The sequence below is a fragment of the Brassica oleracea genome, chromosome C6 (assembly GCF_000695525.1).
Source record: "Brassica oleracea var. oleracea cultivar TO1000 chromosome C6, BOL, whole genome shotgun sequence".
NCBI lineage: Eukaryota > Viridiplantae > Streptophyta > Magnoliopsida > Brassicales > Brassicaceae > Brassica > Brassica oleracea.
The window spans coordinates 26,353,312-26,369,998 of NC_027753.1; the positions used below are offsets into that span (position 1 = coordinate 26,353,312).

Sequence of the window (16,687 nt, forward strand, 5' to 3'; positions counted from 1 at the left end):
TGAGTACAACCACGTCCTCCCTGTTCAACAGCCTGAACAGAACAGAGAGTCTAGCTACAAATAGCTATCTCCAACACAAACAACAACAACAAGAGAGCAACACAAAGCTTCAAAACCGGCAGCAACCAAACGACCTCAGCTCACAAAGATTCCGGCTTCCAGAAACTAATCCAACCGTACAAATCCAAGATAAACAAGTCGACAATACCTCTGCCAAATTTCAGCTCAAGAAGAGAAGATCTCACCGTTGGATTTACCAAACACCCAAGACTGTCCCGCTGAAGAACTGTGACGACCAGCTTCACTAAAACCCAGACAACAGAAGATCCAACCGTTGAAATCCAAATCCCTTCGGTGAATCTCTAACCCACTGACTGAAGAAGCTTCCCACAAAATATCAGCCCGATCAAGTTCCGTTTGATTCTCCAAAACCAGTCTTGAAATAGCCTGACGAGTTTTCTCCTCCTTCTCTCTTCTTTCTCTCTTTTGTCTCTCTCTCTAAACTCTATTATTGTGAGTCTACAGTGCAAAGGGTCATGAGAATTATTATTATGTCTCATGCCCACTTGGTTCTCTCCATCTAGGAGGGACCCAACAACAGAGACGTTACAGATATGCTTCCCGGACTTCAACTTCATTCATGTTCCACGGACTGCAAGATCCTACCGTAGGGAGTTATTTTTTATTGGTTGTTCTATTCCGGTTTGGTTACCCAGACCACCTCAAGTTTGAGAAATAGAATGACCATTCGACGTCAAAAAAAAAAAAAAAAACCTTAGCCTATGTTGGAAATAATGATCTAAATACGAATATGCATCCGTATGGACTTGATTTAGATATCATCTAAGAAATGCCTAGCAATCATTCCAAGAAACTAGGATAATGTAATTTGACTTTAATTGGATAACTAGCTAGTAGTCTATTACGCGAGGGACGACATATTTTATACTACTTTGTATTTGTTTTGAATGAATAAATGAGCTATACGTATTACGTTCATTAAACTCTTAGATTATCTAATCTAGATGTATAAGAAATCATAGATTCAATTTCATTAGAAAAGTTTTACTCTATACAAAATAGTGAAGTTAAGAAAGTTTAGATTTCACTTTATGAGAAGATACGGGCTTATGGATCTAAAACTTCATAGTCATTCCAAAAAAAAATCGACTCATGTGGACTTAAGTTTTTATTTTCCGGATTGAGTTTTCATTTACTGGGTAAAAAAAAAGTACATGTAAAGTAGAAGTTAGAAAGAGAATGAGCTCAATATAATAATTAAGTAAATATAAATCTTACACGCTCTCCGGTTTTTAATATAAGTCGTTTTAGAGAAATTTTTATGTTTCAAATTATATGACGTTTTCGGTTTTCTATGTAAAATTTATTAATACTTAATGTTATATGACCAATAATAATATATCTTTTATTTTATTATTGGTCAATTTGTGGTTATGTAAATAATTAATGATGTTTTTGTTTAGAAAATACTCCATCTGTTTCATAATACTTGATGTTTTATCTTATTGCACAAAGATTAAGAAAGTTAGATTATAAAAAAAAATTTTTTTTAAAGATATAGTTTTTAAATTATTTAATCAATTTTAAAAATGACTGTAAAATCTAATTGGTTGAACAGTTTCCAATAAAGTTAAAATTAATCATAAAACCTCAGAACTTCATGTAAATTGAAACAAAATATTTCTTATAAAACATCATCTATATTGAAACGGAGGAAGTATAAAAAATTAATATTTTCTTAATTTATGTGCACAATTCTAAAACGACTTATATTAAAAAACGGAGGGAGTACTTAGCTAGCTAATAAGCTAAAATCCTTACGTTGACAGCCTGCTAAGAAGGTTTACATTGACATATATTATTATAAGATCTTGTACTTAATTATTAAGATGATGATAAAATATCTGTTTCAAATAAGATAATGTAGTTAATGTTGTTGCCACCAGATACAAACCTGTTAGAGCAACTCCATCCGTAGATCTTAGAGGAGGCACTAAAGTAATTAAGAGAAAAAATTAAATCATAAATGGTTTTATTAGGTAGGAGCGCTCCTTTATTAGGTGATTTAAGGAGCGGTAAAGATCCCAAACATGACAGCAAGGGGTTGGCTGGGTCATTCAAGACGAAAGGTCTTGTTTACGGTTTGTATTTTATTTTTATTTTTCATCTTCGATGTCATCGACATCTCTTACTCCTCTCTCTCTCGAAATTTCCTTGACCATGATTGATCCGTTTTTTCGTCTGTGATTATGTCGTTTTCTTGTGTGATATCGTCTAAATCCTATCACCGGGTCTTCCTTCCTCGTCGATTCTGTCGGAATCTCCAACGGAGAAAACGTTTGATTCGTTTCACCCACTTCGTCGATGTTCTCCTCCGGACTCATCCATGCAATCAGCACAAAGGTTCGGTTTCTTTTTTATTTTTGTTTATGTGAATTGAATCCCTTTGTCGATTATTTTCCAAAATTTTGTTTGGGTTATGAGAGTTGCCTCTGTCTATCAGGAAAGATCGATGGGGAAGTGGTGGTTTGAAGTCGCGAGGAACGGACTATGATGATGAAGAGAGTATCTTCCGACAACTGTGGATACGGTATTGGTGGTCCAATCCGACAAAGGTCATTCCTTTACGCTGTTTTATTTGATGATTTAAAATTTTATAAGAGTTTTTCTTGAGTTAGAAGTTTGAGTAGACTTTTGTGTTGATTCAAAACAGTTGATTGATTAAATCTTCATTGTCTTAATTGTGAACTAAGAAGTGTCTTGTGTTTTGATTTCAAACACAGTTGGAGCTGCGTGGGAGACAGTAAATGAGAGCAAAGAGACAGTAAATGAGAGCGTGGAAGACAAAGGTCTTGCAGGGAGCAGCAAGAATACAGAGGTCACACAAAGACGTCAAACCATCTATCTTTAAGTTCATAGGTAAGTAGAGACAATCCTTTAATGAGTGTTAGACATTGTTTAGGTTGGAATTAAATGGTCTTTAGGAGTAGATACATTTATTGGCATTGTTTACGTTAGAATTAAATGGATTTTTGAGGTGTTTTGGTTGTTTTATAATTAGGTAGATACATTGATGAGCATTTACACGAACAAATCCCATACTCTCATTAAGTTTGCTTTAAAAAGCGATTAACTTTCCCTTTCTCAATTCATATTTCTTTCATTTCTGTGGAATTCATATCTCTTCTCTTATCAGAAGAAGCTATATTTCTTCTTTTTTAATTTCTCCTCCTTCGCTATGGATCCATTTAGTGAACCTTGTGGCTTTCAAAATCTCCTAAACAGTCAACAACCAAACCCCTCCTTCTCCTACCTCTCTCGTGAACCAAGTATTGAAGTCTCTGGATGGCCTGAAGATGCAAACGAAGATGAAGTCATCTTGTCTGACCGTAAAGAAAGGCGGAAATGGTCACCAACTGAAGATAAGGTGCTCATTTCTGCTTGGTTAAACACGTCCAAAGATCCTGTCGTGGAAAATGAGCAGAAAGCAATTGCGTTTTGGAAACGAATTGCTGCTTATTTTGGTTCAAGTCCACAGCTTGCCGGTTACCAAAAGAGAGACAAAACTTGCTGTAAATCGAGGTGGGGGAAGATTAATGAGGGTGTGTGCAAGTTTGTTGGTTGCTATGATGCTGCAACCAAACAAAAATCGAGTGGCCAGAGTGAGGATGATGTACTGAAGATGGCTCATGACATTTTCTTCAATGATTATAAGAGCAAATTCACACTTGAGCATGCATGGTTGGAGTTGAGGCATGATCAAAAATGGTGTGGAGGTCTGGCGAGTAAAGAGAATGTGAGCTCTAAGAGAAGAAAGCTTGATGATCAATCACCACAGTCATCAACGTCAGTGCCATGTAGCCTTGGAGGAGATGAACCAACGGCTCGGCCTGCTGGTGTCAAAGCTGCGAAGGGCAAAAGTAAAGCGGCTGTGAGTAAGGGTAAGACTTCTGAAGCAGAAGGGAAGTTGTGTGTTGACTTTCAGAACATGTGGGAGATCAAGCAAAAGGATTTTGTATTGAGAGACAAGCTTAACAAGCAGAAATTGCTCGACTCCCTAATTACCAAGACAGAGCCATTAACTGAACCAGAGATTGCTTTGAAAAATAAGCTCATTAATGATATGTTGGCTTCTTAGTTTGAGTTTATGGATCTTTACATTCTCTTATTTTATGTATGAGTTTCAGTTAATGTTTCTGGTCAAGTCTGTATTTGTTTCTCTTTGTTTTCGAGTCTGTATACATTTTCTTTGGAGTCTGTATTATGTATAATATTGGCTATTTCAATGTATAATATTGGTTTCTGTTTTTCTTATCCTACATAGGATTGTTTTGTATACATACTCGACTTTTGCTGTTGCAGGACAATGAAGAAGATGGTAGTGGGAGATTGATACAACCGGCAAAATCAAAAGAAGAAAGCAATGGCTTATGGTATGTTTCAGTTACTCAATACATTTTCACTATATGGCGACTTGTTAGGATTGTAACTGATGTTTAGGATTGTAACTGATGGCTAGGGTTGTGGCGCCTTGTTAGGATAGTAACTACACGTTTTGAGAAGTGTTAATGATGCATACTCATTTGCTTTTACGTGTGTGACATCAGAAACAAAGAACAAAAGAAAAAAAAGTGAGTGGCATGTGACAGAAACACACCAAAAGAAAAAGAAAGCTTGCTGTGGCATGTGACACAAACAAACACCAAAAGAAAAAAAAAGAGAAAAAGAAAGCTTGCAGTGGCATGTGACACAAACAAACGCCAAAAGAAAAAGAAAGAGAAAAACAAAGCTTGCAGTGGCATGTGACACAAACAAACGCCAAAAGAAAAAGAAAGAGAAAAACAAAGCTTGCAGTGGCATGTGACACAAACAAACGCCAAAAGAAAAAGAAAGAGAAAAACAAAGCTTGCAGTGGCATGTGACACAAACAAACAAACACCTCTTCTTCCTTTATAAAGAGTAGATGTAATTAAAAACGCCCAAGTGCCATACGTATTCTGTTTTCTCAAACGTTTGATGCTTTGTAAATCATATTGTCCTTTACCATTTTCCAATTAAAGAGTTGAGTTACTTTGTCTCTCTTATCAATTTCTCTCTTACCATTTCTCTCTTATAATTTCTCTTTAAAATGGCTTCTTCTTCTTCTCATGATCTTGATAACATGATGGATGAAACATTTGATCAACTTTTAGAGCAACAATTCGAACAACTTTCCATCCACTACGAAGAACGTTAAAATGCATCAAGGTCCAAAAAAAAGAGAGCCTACATTGAAAGACAACGAGAACAAGGACACATGCAGTTATGGAACGATTACACAGCGCTTTTATGCTTGGAACATTTTGTTCAAGGAATCATAAATTTATTTGGAGATGAGTCTCTAGGAAGACCCACGCCAGAAGATCTTCAACGACTACTCGATATTGGCGAGATACGCGGATTTCCCGGGATGATAGGAAGCATTGATTGTATGCACTGGGAGTGGAAGAATTGTCCGACCGCATGGAAAGGTCAATATACACGTGGATCAGGAAAGCCAACAATTGTTTTAGAGGCTGTAGCTTCAGCAGATCTCTGGATATGGCACGCGTTTTTCGGACCTCCAGGTACATTAAACGATATCAATGTTCTTGATCGATCACCAGTTTTTGATGATATATTACAAGGTCGAGCTCCAAAGGTTAATTACATTATCAACGAACACGAGTACCATTTGGGTTACTATCTCACAGATGGTATTTATCCAAAATGGGCTACTTTTGTCCAATCTATTCCACTTCCTCAAAGTCCGAAAGCAACCTTATTCGCTACGCATCAAGAAGCTGTACGTAAAGATGTGGAGCGTGCTTTTGGGGTCTTGCAAGCTCGCTTTGCCGTTGTCAAAAATCCAGCTCTTTTGTGGGATAAAATAAAAAATGGCAAGATAATGCGAGCATGCATCATTCTACATAATATGATCGTAGAAGACGAACAAGATGGGTACACTCAGTTTGATGTATCAGTTTTTTCACAACCGGAATCAAACCGAAATTCACAAGTGGATTTTACATATTCTACAGATATGCCTTCAAATCTCGGGAATGTGATGAATATGATGAGCAGTCGGAATCAAATACGTGATAACAAAATACATCAACGATTGAAAGCTGATTTGGTAGAAAATATCTGGCAAAAATTTGGAACAAATCAAGATTTCAACTAATCGGTGTTTTTTCGTTTACGATTTGTATTTGTATTTTTAATATGCTTTTATGTAATTTCTTTTTAAAATTTTATGTATGTTTTTATTTTAAATCATTCTACTTAAAAAAAAAAATTAAGAACCCCATAGGGGTTCTCCCAGTGGAAGAAAAAAAAATATCTCCACTAACTAATTAAGGTCTTGAACTTGTCAAGTCACATTATATATTCTCAATTTAAACATTAGACCTCTAATGGATCCTAATGGATGGAGATGGTCTTACTGACCGAGACTTGTCGGCCATAAAGAAAAGAATTGGAACATTCCCATTTCTTGGTCCAAAAGAATAAATCGAATCTTAGGGTTCACACAATTTCCAGTTTTTTTATATATAGACTTCGTATCGTATCGTATCTATTAAATACACAACGAGACTTTTCAATAGCTCTATTTTGGATGTGTTATGAGTTTGAGACCAATGAGTCACACGGGAAAAGGAGATGAGTTTTGGTTGCAGATTACTTGGCTGAGTGAAAACAATTTATAGGGAAAATTAGCATCGTTTAAGCAATTCATGGTAAAGATATGCGCTTAAGTGATTTATCTTAGAATTGGAAGAACATGGCTTCATAGTATATGTGGTATTTAGCATGACATAACTAGAGCTGAAAATTTTAATTATAACTGCGGGTCCTGTTCAGTTTTATATGGGCAGAGAGGTACGTACAAGTCGACCAATTGAAAAATTTTGAATTATAAATGTGAATGTGGATTAAATTTATTTTATGCGAGGTAGATACATATTAGTCAAATTTAAATTGTATATATCCGGGAATCCGTAAAACTGAAAAAACATTTTTAGAGAAAAATGATTTTCTTTCAAAATAATTATAAATTACAGATATATACATAATTTTAATCATAAATTTATTATTTTTATGATTTAAAAAATAAATAAAATATAGAAGATGATTATTTTATAGTTATTAATACTATCTCTAAATCCTGCATATCATCCACAAATGTAGATGAAACCGATGATGGTATAGTTATTTTTTCTTTGCGGATCAGATAGTGAATCAAGTTTTATATAAAAAATTGTTCAATCCGTATCGAAATGGTGCAGACGGGGCGAATTTGACCGTTTCCCATCACGATTAACGTACGCAAATCGTCCATTTTCCAAATTGAACTTCTTAGATCAGGTTTAGTAAACAAGCACCTTTTAGACTGAACCGATTAGGTAACCGAGCTTGGTCATGTAATATTGGTTTTTCTTAAGTAAATATTAAAGAAAATCTGTTTGTTAACTAAGTATAAGTTTATGCATGTTGACAAAAAATATAAGTTTATGCATCACAGAGTTTGGCCTATAATATTGGTTTTCCTCAAGTAGAAAGGTACAAAAAGACTGAACAAAAAATAAAAAATGTAAAGCTTAATTTGATTAACTTGGACTTTATCAAGTTAAATACCATTGGCTGTTTACATCTTGTCTTCTTCCAACCACACCGGTAAATAACTCTTTGCATTCAAATTCCAACTTTCTCTCCAAGTCTTTTATTTGGTTTTGATTATCTTTCTCTACAATAGTTCCATGTCTAGTAATTTTCTAACTATGCTAATATTGGAAAGTTGTAAATTACTTTTTGACCTATGATCCTAAAGAGGAGACTGGACTTACCCTAGTTCATCCCTCAAATAAATAAATAGTTTTTTTTGTCTATAATGTTTAAACATAGAATCAAACATCAAACCGATGAGACTGGTGGGCTACGGATCAAACTCATCTAAATGTTCGCAAGAATCTAATCATATCTTACAAATTCAGAAAATTTACTGATCAAATACGAGCCATTTAAATTGACTGTAATCAAAACAATTATATTTTCAAAATTTTGAAAAATTAAACTAACAGTATCCGAAATACCGTGTGTATAATATAATATGCATTTATCAAATTTTGACCAAGGAAGAGTATATATCATTGAACAAACTTTACACTAGTTCATATCATTTTGAAGATACGGATGTTCATAAATCTGTTCAAAGAACAAACTTTACACTAGTTCATATTATTTTCGAATCTCAAGCTATGTAATTTTTTGTTCAAAAAAAAAAAAGATACGAACAATAAAATTAGTTAACTCAAAGTATGTTTAAATATATGCGTGTTGTATCTTCATGAAAGTCGCACAGTGTGATTGCGTGAATGTGTGATACGTACTTGATTTATAGCTTATAAGCTAGTGCGCATATATTATACATGACATAACAAAACGGGAAAATATAATATCACAGGAACAAAGTGAACACTGTAATTTACAGAGTGTGTTATTTTTTTTCATTTCAAGCATTAACAATAATTTCCGTAACAAAAAAAAAAGTGTTCTTAGAGATCTAAAAAATGTTTTCTTCGTGGATTGTTGAGAGTCTTTTAATCGATCGAGCCGCAAGCTTCCTAGCCCTCCCGGACGCATATCTTTTCAATTGCCGTACCGAACCGGACCGGGAATAACCGATTATATTAGTACTCTTAAACTGCGTCGTTTTATTCGGTAGGTTTCCCTTTTGCACCATCGTCGAACTTCTATTAACGACGACGAGCCGTTCGTTAGGCTGATTCATCATCATCACCGGAGAGATCCTCCCGCTCTTGCGACGGCGATTTTTGTTCTTCGCAGCTTTCTCCATGGCGACGCTAGCTTTCACCGCCAGAGCCGCCATATCGGACGCCGTGAGACGGTACTGACGTTTGGAGACAGGGAGAACGAAATAGATTTGATCCGCCTGAAGAATCTCCTCCGGTTCGATCGCCGGGATGAAATCGTCGTAATAAAGAGAATCTGAATTACATAGAAAATAAGAGGAAGGCCGAGAGGAAGAAGAAGCCATCGATTCAGCTTCAAGAACCTGTGAAGCTAACACCGGGACATTGTATTCCCGGAGATCGCCGTTAACCGTTACGATTTTAGCCGCCGGAGAAGAATCGCAGTCGCTACGACCAACAGATACACAAAGACCCATTTGGAGTTTTTTTTCTTTCGAAACTTTAGGTTAAAAATTACAAAAAAACAAAACTTGAAATCTGATCGCTTGAGAGAGAGTAATTGACAACTAAGAGATAGAGAGAGGGAGAGAGGACGCGTAGAGACAGAGTATGTTACAGAGGGGATATAAATAGACCAAGATGGTGACGTAAGTCGTAAGCTATTACCGAACCGGCCGAACAAAAAGGAAGAGACAAAAACCAGTTGCGGTTTTGTCTTTTCTCAAACGCTGACGCGTATACTAATTAGCTTGTCAAGAGCATGTTTATTGGAGAGTTCTTATCGAATATAAAAACCCGTCTCTTAACTTTTAAAAAAAATTAAGAACCAGTTCTTAAAACTCTTATTTAAAAATCGGTTCTTAAATTTTTTAGTTAAAAATTAAGAGACGAGTTCTTATATTCCACTAAGAACCCCACCCTAATAACCTACCAATAATCATGCTATTAGTTGACTCTTGCCTTACACGTATTTATGATATGCATGCACCTTCTACTAAAGTCACAGAATATTTTGACTAACCTAAACAATTTAATTTAGACAACATTGCTTAATCTTGTAAGATCAAGAGAAAAAATGTAAAAAGTGATCAAAGTGATCAATAGATTTAGTTACTGGAAATTTCATTGATAAAATTTCTTCTATTATTATTATTGTTGAGAAAAGGGATTGCACAACCAGTTTTTATTTTCTTTTTAGTCAACGTGTGAGTACGATTGGCATGGTTATTTTAGATGACTGCATTGTACAGTTGTTTGTATTCAGTGCCGTGCTCAGCTATTAACAAAAGCGTTATTTATCACAATTGTTATATAAAATATGCAAACAATTATGATAAAGTTTATACAAATCACTGTATTTGTAAATAATATGAATAGTTTTATAAAATATATGAGTATTTATTAGTGTTATTAAAACTAGATATTTCTTTTGAAAAGCACACATTTAATAAACTAAAAAAGATTAATCATTATTTAATATTAAAAGTTATCTATTCAGATTAAATAATATATCTTGAATATTTTTAAATAAGTTAATTTAATCCACATTAATAACTTAGAAATTTATAAAATAATGAAAACCAAGTAGTTACATTATAAAACTAGAAATGAGCAAAAGTTAAATATAAAACATAAATAAAACAACCAAAAGGAACAAACTCTAACTAAATAACCCATATAAATGTATGGGAAGTTAATTAGTATAGCTAAAAAACATAAACTCTAAAACAAAGTCACAGTATTTAACCAAGCCACCAATTAAGCTAATTATATTTGAAAAATAGGGGCCCTTGAATTTGATAAATCTTTTGGGGGCCTGAGGCATTTGCCTCTTTTGTAATACAGTAGGCACGACTCTGTTTGTATTATACGTGGATGTGCGTTTGTATAAATGGTCTTTCTTCTTATCCATCTACTCTGTAAAATTGACCTAAAAAGTCTATTTAATCGTCAACTTGCCCAACTAGAAGGTACGCAACATAAAGTTTCAAAATAAAATATTCACATTCATTTTATGGTAATACAATTTTTAGGGAGAATTTGCTGAATATTTATAAGAGGCAAAAGAACGAAGAATATGTCCATACTACAGTAATTCAGGACGGATGAAACAAAATGCACATAAATTTGACCGAAATCTTTCTCCAGGCGCGTGCGCGACACTCCAAAACTAAAGTTGTCATACTATACTACATATCATATAGTATAGGCACATAAATGATTTAATCAGTTACAAGGTTGTGTTTCATCAATTACGTAACTATACTATACATGTTTACAACATAGTTTAGAATACTCGACAAAAACATAAATTATGTTTATGCCCACAATGCTTTACCAATTTAGGGGAGAGGATCAAGAATAGTGGTAACATACATAGCAACCGTACTAGGAATCAAGTTTACAAAAAAAGCTGGTATGTTCATCAAAGAAGAGAAAATATATGCACGCATGTCCATGCATGGGAAAAGGCTGGCATACGACTATACTATATTCAATATAATATGGTAACATCAGATTTGAGTGTTTTTATCCAAACAAGCTGAACAAAATTAAACAGAGGGAAAATCAGCAACTAGGTTACTACGGGCGTTAGTTTGGGTTAAATGTGGAGTCTTCAACTGCATACGTCCTAACTGCAGCTTCAAATGCGTCTTTCGTGTGACTGTACTGTTTAGTGCTCTCATATAGTATATGAGATAAAACTTTTACTCTTAACTTTTCTCAAAAAATAAGTTTCTCGTCGTTTTGCCGTTAACCCCTTTTAACCAGATCTGAAAACTAAACGGTGGTTTCGATTTCAGATAACACACAAACAAATCGGGTTGCTTAGACACTGATGATATGTCCACTACAACTATTAATTCAAAAGACACGGTGGGAAAAAGTAAAAAAATCACAAATAGTGGCGGCGGTGATAAAAGAGAAAACATTAGAGATGGTGGCAACAATAGTGGAAGAGGTGATGGGGGTGAAGGATCATACAATCCACAACGGCGGCAGTGGAAGCAAAAACAGTGGAGATGATGGTAAAAATGATGGAAGCACGGATGGTGTAGAGGAATGAAATAATTAGCAACGGCGATTGTGGTGATGTTACAAACAGAGGTGATTGAAGCGGAAGAAAGTGAAATGAACAGAGATAAAATAGATAAAATTATAAACAAAAAAAATATGTGGTGCGCGCGTGTGGTATCAAGAGTAAAGTTGTAATTAATACAGAATATCATAGCCAAAATAGTCTTATGGGATATAAACTTTATTTCTATTTTTCTTATGTATATGCGCTGCAATTCCCCCAATTTTTATACGGTTCAGATTAAAATCATATTTAGAAAATATATACACAATGAGTAACCGATTGTACGCGGCGTTCGTGTGGACGGAAATTATTTTTCAAATAGACAAAGAAGTTTGAATTCAATATTTGGTGAATTGATTAACGACTAATCAATTAAATCGCGGGTTAGATAACAGATTCTTTGACCAAAAAATATTATATGTACGGATGGATTGTAGAGAAGTCAGCAATGATGTGGCTCTTAGCCGTAACACGTGACTAAAATTTTAAGCAGATAAGGAGACCAACACAATAAATAAATAAGCGTGGGGAATAAGGAAACCACAGCAAGTTTTTAATTTTCTCTCTTTCTTTTAATGTGAAAGACCATAGCAATTTGTAGTATTTGACTCACCAATACCATGTGATATTTTGATAAAATAAAGAAAAACGAGTTGATATTCCAAGTGGTAAAAAAAATACAAATGGTCAATTTATGTACGTAAGCCGTGTGTTTCAAGTGACTTTCGTAATGATAATTGATGAATAAATGTTCTATATATTTGCTTAAAAGAATTAACGTTATAACCTTTTTGACAAAATATCATTTTATAATCGTGATATGCGCTTCCGCAAAACTCCCGTGATTTATGAGATTTAAATATACATTTTTATAAAGAGATTTAAATATACTTATCGTCGATGTTTTTTAAATTATATAACAAATTTGAATTTTATTAAGAACTTCATCATTACATGATTATTTACATCTTATGCTTATAAGTACTTCCAGACTTGACATTAGTTTAACTAAAAGCTAAAAAGCACAAAGGAGACACCGTACTTATTTAATTATTACATTGAACTGAGTAAACTCGAAAAGGTCACAGGCCATGCAAAAGGCACAAAGGATTCACGTGTTCACTCGTTGACTTTTAAAGGAATGCAACTGACTACATATAATATTACACTATCATAATCCTTAATTTAAACTTCGTTAAACCTAATGAACAAAACAAGATTTTCCAGTTTCATATTTTGTTTTTGCATGATATAGTGTATATATATGTAGATTCTTATTTCATGTGAAAATGCCTCAAGAACACTTAAATGAAAGCTGGGGATCAACTATTAGTTTAATTAATAGGGAATGAGACTTCTACGGTATCATATTAATTAATGTTCCTACAGGCTAGTCATATAGTATATCAAGTTGATCGCAACTACATTATATTCATTTGTCATTAACTAAGATATCTTTACAACTTAGTAATGACAGCTTGCGGGACGCGTAATTATCATTTAATTACAACAAAAATGATTTAAAATCCAGAAAATTTCGTAAATACACGCTCGTTGCAGATTTTTCGATTTGGCAACTGGCAGAAGTCTACAAGTCAATTAACAAACAATTCGTAGAAATCTTCAATTAAGTGACAAAAACATCTAGGGGGTGTATTGGAATTGGATTTTTACGAGATTTTGGATTTTTATTAAAATCCTCTTATTCAACTAAAGATTTGTAAATATCTTTTCAAATCATGTGTTATCGAACATGAGATTTATGTAAAATTATTAAAATCATTTGAAATATACTGTTATTCAATCAAACAATTTACAAAACTCATATCAAATCCAGTGTTATTGAAATCAAAACAGTTTTTTTTTTTTGCGAAAAAAGTTACAAAAAGGATTTTGGGAGAGTTGACATCAATTTGTAGTTAAAAATAGCGGTGGAAAAATTCCACCTCTAAGGTAGTTATTGAGAGAGAGAGTTCAGAATTTAAAAAAAACTCTCTTTAGAAACATCACAAATATTTCGATTACTTCTCTCTATAATTAATCTTTCACATTGCTTTCTCTCTCAGTTATTGTTTTTGTTTCTACACCTTGTCTCTGCATTTATTCTCTTCGTCTTGTTCAACGAAATACACATTGAATTGCACTGAGAAGACATTGTTGGAATATATGAGTTTGTCTCTACCTCTTACAAATCCTTGATTTCTTATTCCCCATATTCTCAAGCTCTTTAATTTCTGAGACCCTCTGTTTCATCTACGAGTATGACTACTTATGTGTTCTTCCCATTGGGAGATTTTTCTTTGAAGACATCAATTCAGATCCTATTCTCGGTGGGTTCCCATGATATTGTATCATTTCCTCACTGATTGCTTTCTAATTCTCTCTGACTATGTGTTTGTTGCATTGATTTTATCTTGTCTGATTCAGAGGCTGTGTTATAATGATCAATGTTTGTGAATATTCTCTATCTTGAATGGTAAATTTATGATGACTCGTTGTTACACTATGATTTTGTGTGTTCGATGCAGGTAAAAACTGCGAGTCCGGCTATATAGGTGAGGGAAAAAAAAGAGTTGATTGTGATATGATAATGAGGTACCAGTCAAGAAAATGACTGTCTCAACTTATGGTTTGGCTCTAAAAGTTTAAGTAAACACATGAGATGAATAAATGATAGTTATATGTATTTCAGTGTATGTGTCTTGGAAGAGAACATATAGAGTATGAGTGGTTTTTACCAAAAGTAGTTAAAGGTTGTGGGTGAAAAGCATTTGACGTATGCAAAAGAAAGAAGAAGCATTTGACGTTGAGGACTCCTTGCACAAGGAACTCCACTATCACCACTTTTTGCTAGGACTGTCTAAAATTTATAGGATTGCAAAATAGTTCGATCTTGGACAATACTTTGAAAATGCAACTATTTTTTATTGATCTTGCTTATTTTTTGGTTTTGGGCAATTGAATTGGATGATCAAAAACAGGTTGGAGTCAACAATAACTCTGTTTTTTTACAGTGTTTCTCTATGGATGTTCACTTGAAATTAATTGAGGATTTTACAGTGTTTCTCTATGGTATTGTTTTTACATTATGATGTCAAATATAAGAATTTGGACTTTAGGAGATGACGATTATAACTACAACTACGATCTTGTTCTGGCTATCGAAAAGAAAAATCATAAACAATCTCAAATCATATAAACTATTCTGAAATCCAAGAATATTTTTTTCCAAATCGTCAATAGGGTTTTCTTTTTCTTTTTAAAGTTTCACCAAAATCATCTACATATACTCAAAGTCCTCCCAAATCTCACCAGAAGTAAAATCTCTCCAAACATTCTCAAATTCACAATTCAATACATCCCCCCTAATGTATATTAGATATCTACCGAAATAGTACCTAAGCCGTTTTGCTTAGATACAAGACCATGATTATAGGAGTTTCTTAAGAGAGGTTTTTAAATTAAAGAGGGATTTAATTAAATCAAAACAAAATTAAAAAGATGTTACTGATCCTTATGAAAGGATTTTGGGGATCGATCACTAAAAAGAGTTTTTTAACTACGTGTCAACAAATCAGAGGAAAGACATTTATTTTTCTTTTTTCTTTTTTTTTCTCTCTTTTTTTTTCTTTTGTTTCTCGCTTGTGTTCTCCGCCTCGCTTGTGTTCTCCACCAATTTATGCGTGATTATAATTGCTCGGTCTTTATCTTTATATGTGTGTTGGCGACACACCAAGTGAGAGAAGCATCCACTCGAGAGAGAGACTATAACATCCCGGGCCTGGCCCAAAATGAAACTCAAGTGCTGCAGGTCAAAGAAGGAGAAACCCTAGACATGACCCCTCTCACTTCTTATAAAAGGGGAAGCCCCCTTAGAGTTCAGCCACAAGAGAGACAGCAAGCGAAGCCATGTCCGAGCAGAACCCCGCCGCCACCTCTCGCCACCGTTGTCCCGCCTCCGTCGAAGCCAGCCGCCGCCCACCGCCCGCGAAGCCCGAGCCGCCGCACCCGAGCCCCTAGTCGTCGCCTCCTTGATTCGGTTTCGTGCAAGCAACTGAGATCTGAACCACAAGGTAAGACCGTGCTCTCTAGCTCTATGTCATTGGGAATGACAGATCCTAAACCCTCCTCTCTCTTGTGAATCCTACTTATGAACCAGATCCCGAGAAGTGACCGTCTCTTCCACTCTAGATCCAGATCTACCACTGCAATAAGCTAGGGTGAGGACTTGGTTGTGAACTTGCCTCATGTTGAGTAACCAATGGGACTTAGTCCTTTGTTAATCAGATCTAGAACTTGTGTGTAACTGTGATGTGATATGTGATTGGTGATTGATCTAGTTGTTATAAAAGGTAGTATGGTTGTTGTGATGAGGTCGTAGGCATGCTAGGGTTGTCAAGAAAGTGATGATAAGATGTTGAGACGTGATGTGAATAGATAAGTGAATGACGTTAAGTATAAATATGGGATTGGGTGATCATATAGAGTATAGCGAAAGGCAGAGGTTGTTTTTTTCATCTGTTTCATTCTTCCTTTGTATGTATGCATCGTAGACTATATGTTTACACGATAAGTGTGTCATCATGAATAAGCGGTGAAAGATATGCATTTGGATTTATAGTGTCTGTTTAGTTTGTTCTAAACGTAGAGACTTTGGTTATGATACATTACAGATTCCTTGAGATTTGAGACGTTCATGCTGTGCTTCACTGAATTACTTGAAATGTTTCTTCTTTCTATATCTTCCGTGTAAATTGAGCATCTACATAGATTTGATTGGGTGGGTTTGTGTTGTGTAGGTACGTAGGGTCCAAAAATTGCAGGAGGATGTGGATACGTTGAAGGCAAGATG

General features: G+C 34.6%; 2 protein-coding genes across 2 annotated transcripts; one reads left to right on the top strand and one right to left on the bottom strand.

Moving 5' to 3' along the window:
• Positions 1–3,259: 3,259 nt before the first annotated feature.
• On the top strand, positions 3,260–4,159 carry LOC106297855 (glutathione S-transferase T3-like). The gene has a single exon (XM_013734008.1). The coding sequence runs from the start codon at positions 3,260–3,262 to the stop codon at positions 4,157–4,159; it is 900 nt and encodes a 299-aa protein (XP_013589462.1).
• Positions 4,160–8,474: 4,315 nt separating this feature from the next.
• LOC106298799 lies at positions 8,475–9,342 on the bottom strand. Its single transcript, XM_013734938.1, has one exon. The coding sequence runs from the start codon at positions 9,227–9,229 to the stop codon at positions 8,603–8,605; it is 627 nt and encodes a 208-aa protein (XP_013590392.1). The 5' UTR covers positions 9,230–9,342; the 3' UTR covers positions 8,475–8,602.
• Positions 9,343–16,687: the final 7,345 nt, after the last annotated feature.

Bases quoted from the DNA above. Each gene is read 5' to 3' on its own strand.
- LOC106298799 (XM_013734938.1), bottom strand. From the start codon at position 9,229: ATGGGTCTTTGTGTATCTGTTGGTCGTAGCGACTGCGATTCTTCTCCG.
- LOC106297855 (XM_013734008.1), top strand. From the start codon at position 3,260: ATGGATCCATTTAGTGAACCTTGTGGCTTTCAAAATCTCCTAAACAGT.